Below are 1,752 nucleotides of genomic sequence, written 5' to 3' on the forward strand. Positions count from 1 at the left end.
AAGAAGAAGAAGAAGAAGAAGAAGAAGAAGAAGGCAAGACAGGGACAAATCCAAAGGAACAATTCATTTAAAAAATATTTATAAAAAAGATAAATATAAAAAAAAAGTAAAATTAAACTGTTAAGGTCTAATTAACATTTTTGGGTATATCATAAAATATCAAAACTTGCCTATAATAACAAATATTGTTTATTGCTCAAGATGAGATTGTGTGAACAATAACATGCATCATATGGCCAATCCACGACTCCACGGCTATTGTATAATCATATAACTAATGCAGAAATTATGAAGAACTGCAGAAGGTATTTTAGTTTTCAGTACTGCACAAAAATGTGCCACGTGTCTCATTGTGCTATGTATGAGAAATTAAGTTAACCTATTTACCACAACCTAACATACTACTGCAGTGTTACAGCAGAACAAAGCTTCTTATAGAATGTGGTGTCTCAAAGCATAACAGCTTGTGTTTTTATCGTGGCGTATGTCTTGCAGTGCGTGAAACCGCTTTCTCAATATCAGACACTGTTCTGATGATAATATGTACATAAGAAAGTGTCACTATTGTGTCTGGCTTTTTCTCTTATGGTTAACAGCTCAGAGGCTCTGTTTTTTTTTTGAAGAACAAGAAACACAACAGAGCAGATGACTGTCCTGACACAGAAGTCATTGGTTTAGATTTAAAAATACAGCCGCAACATACTTGAAAAGCATTTTATTTTTTCCAAAGGGATTCTGGCAATGGCCTCATGATGGTGAACTTTTAGATACAGTATCCTTTGCAGGAGTAGTGTAGCAATTGAGATAATCCGGATAATCCTTCAGCTCGGCCTCACTGAGAGTATAGCAAGATGTGTTCCTGTGAAATTGGTATGGGTGAAAAGAAAGAGTTCTTACCATTGAAAGCTTCCTCATAGGGCTGAGCCTCCTCGTAGTAACTCTCTGAAGTGTCTATACAGGCTGGAGCAGGGACCGCAGGTAAGGGGAACGGCTCCCGACCCACCATACCCTGACGGATAAAAGGAGGAGGAGAGAGGGGTGAGGGAATTTAAGATGTAGCGTTTTTATCTATCAACTTAATTTCATGACATGACAGCTTCCATTTTAGTATGTTTAATGAATGCCCTGAATAGGAAAATGTCCAGGTTAACAATGTGGTGGGTCATAAGCTTCAAGACCTATTCCAAGTCCCTTTGGTTGCTGGGATCTGGGGATTGGCTAAAAAGGACTGATGATTGACACCTAGAAGAGTTGATTGCTCACATGTCCATAAAGAGGAGTTCCTGGGCACTCGCTCTCTCTCCCTCACCAAGGTTAGTTGGTTGCTTAGTTTGTTTGGACTTTGATTGAGTAACTTTTGCTTTCTTGGATCACAACACCGTCACACATCTATACACTACACATTGTCTGATAAACTGATAGCATGTTTAACTTTGTTTATTTGAATTGATTTAATTTAATTGAGCAAATGTGTGTTCTCCATTTTGTCATACCTTTGAGCCAGTACATGGCAAACACATAACACATTCACACACATTAACATGTGTTCTTCGCCCAGGCTGAACATGTGGCTAATTCTGCTGTCACTTCAGGAGTAAGTAGGGAATCCCTCATGTAACCAATCCTTGGCTAACCTGAGCAATAGAGAGTTACATGTTTGTCTTTAGGGAGGAGTGTATGTCTATGAGCATGGAAAAGAGAGGGAGAGTATTTATTTTAATGTGTGTGTGTGTGTGTGTGTGTGTGTGTGTG

The 1,752-nt window shown here is 38.6% G+C and overlaps 1 protein-coding gene across 3 annotated transcripts in view; it reads right to left on the reverse strand.

The window, feature by feature from the left end:
- Positions 1-1,752, reverse strand: part of afap1l2 (actin filament associated protein 1-like 2) — a 35,751-nt gene that overhangs the window by 7,546 nt on the left and 26,453 nt on the right. For all 3 annotated transcript variants that reach the window (XR_004327195.1, XR_004327196.1, XM_032502030.1), the window contains exon 5: positions 898-1,009. Coding sequence is in view for 1 of the 3 variants with exons in the window: in XM_032502030.1 (XP_032357921.1) it covers positions 898-1,009 (112 nt within the window). In the remaining 2 variants the exon portion in view is untranslated. The remainder of the gene's footprint in view (positions 1-897; positions 1,010-1,752) is intronic.

The sequence above is a fragment of the Etheostoma spectabile genome, chromosome 21 (assembly GCF_008692095.1).
Source record: "Etheostoma spectabile isolate EspeVRDwgs_2016 chromosome 21, UIUC_Espe_1.0, whole genome shotgun sequence".
NCBI classification, from domain to species: Eukaryota; Metazoa; Chordata; class Actinopteri; order Perciformes; family Percidae; genus Etheostoma; species Etheostoma spectabile.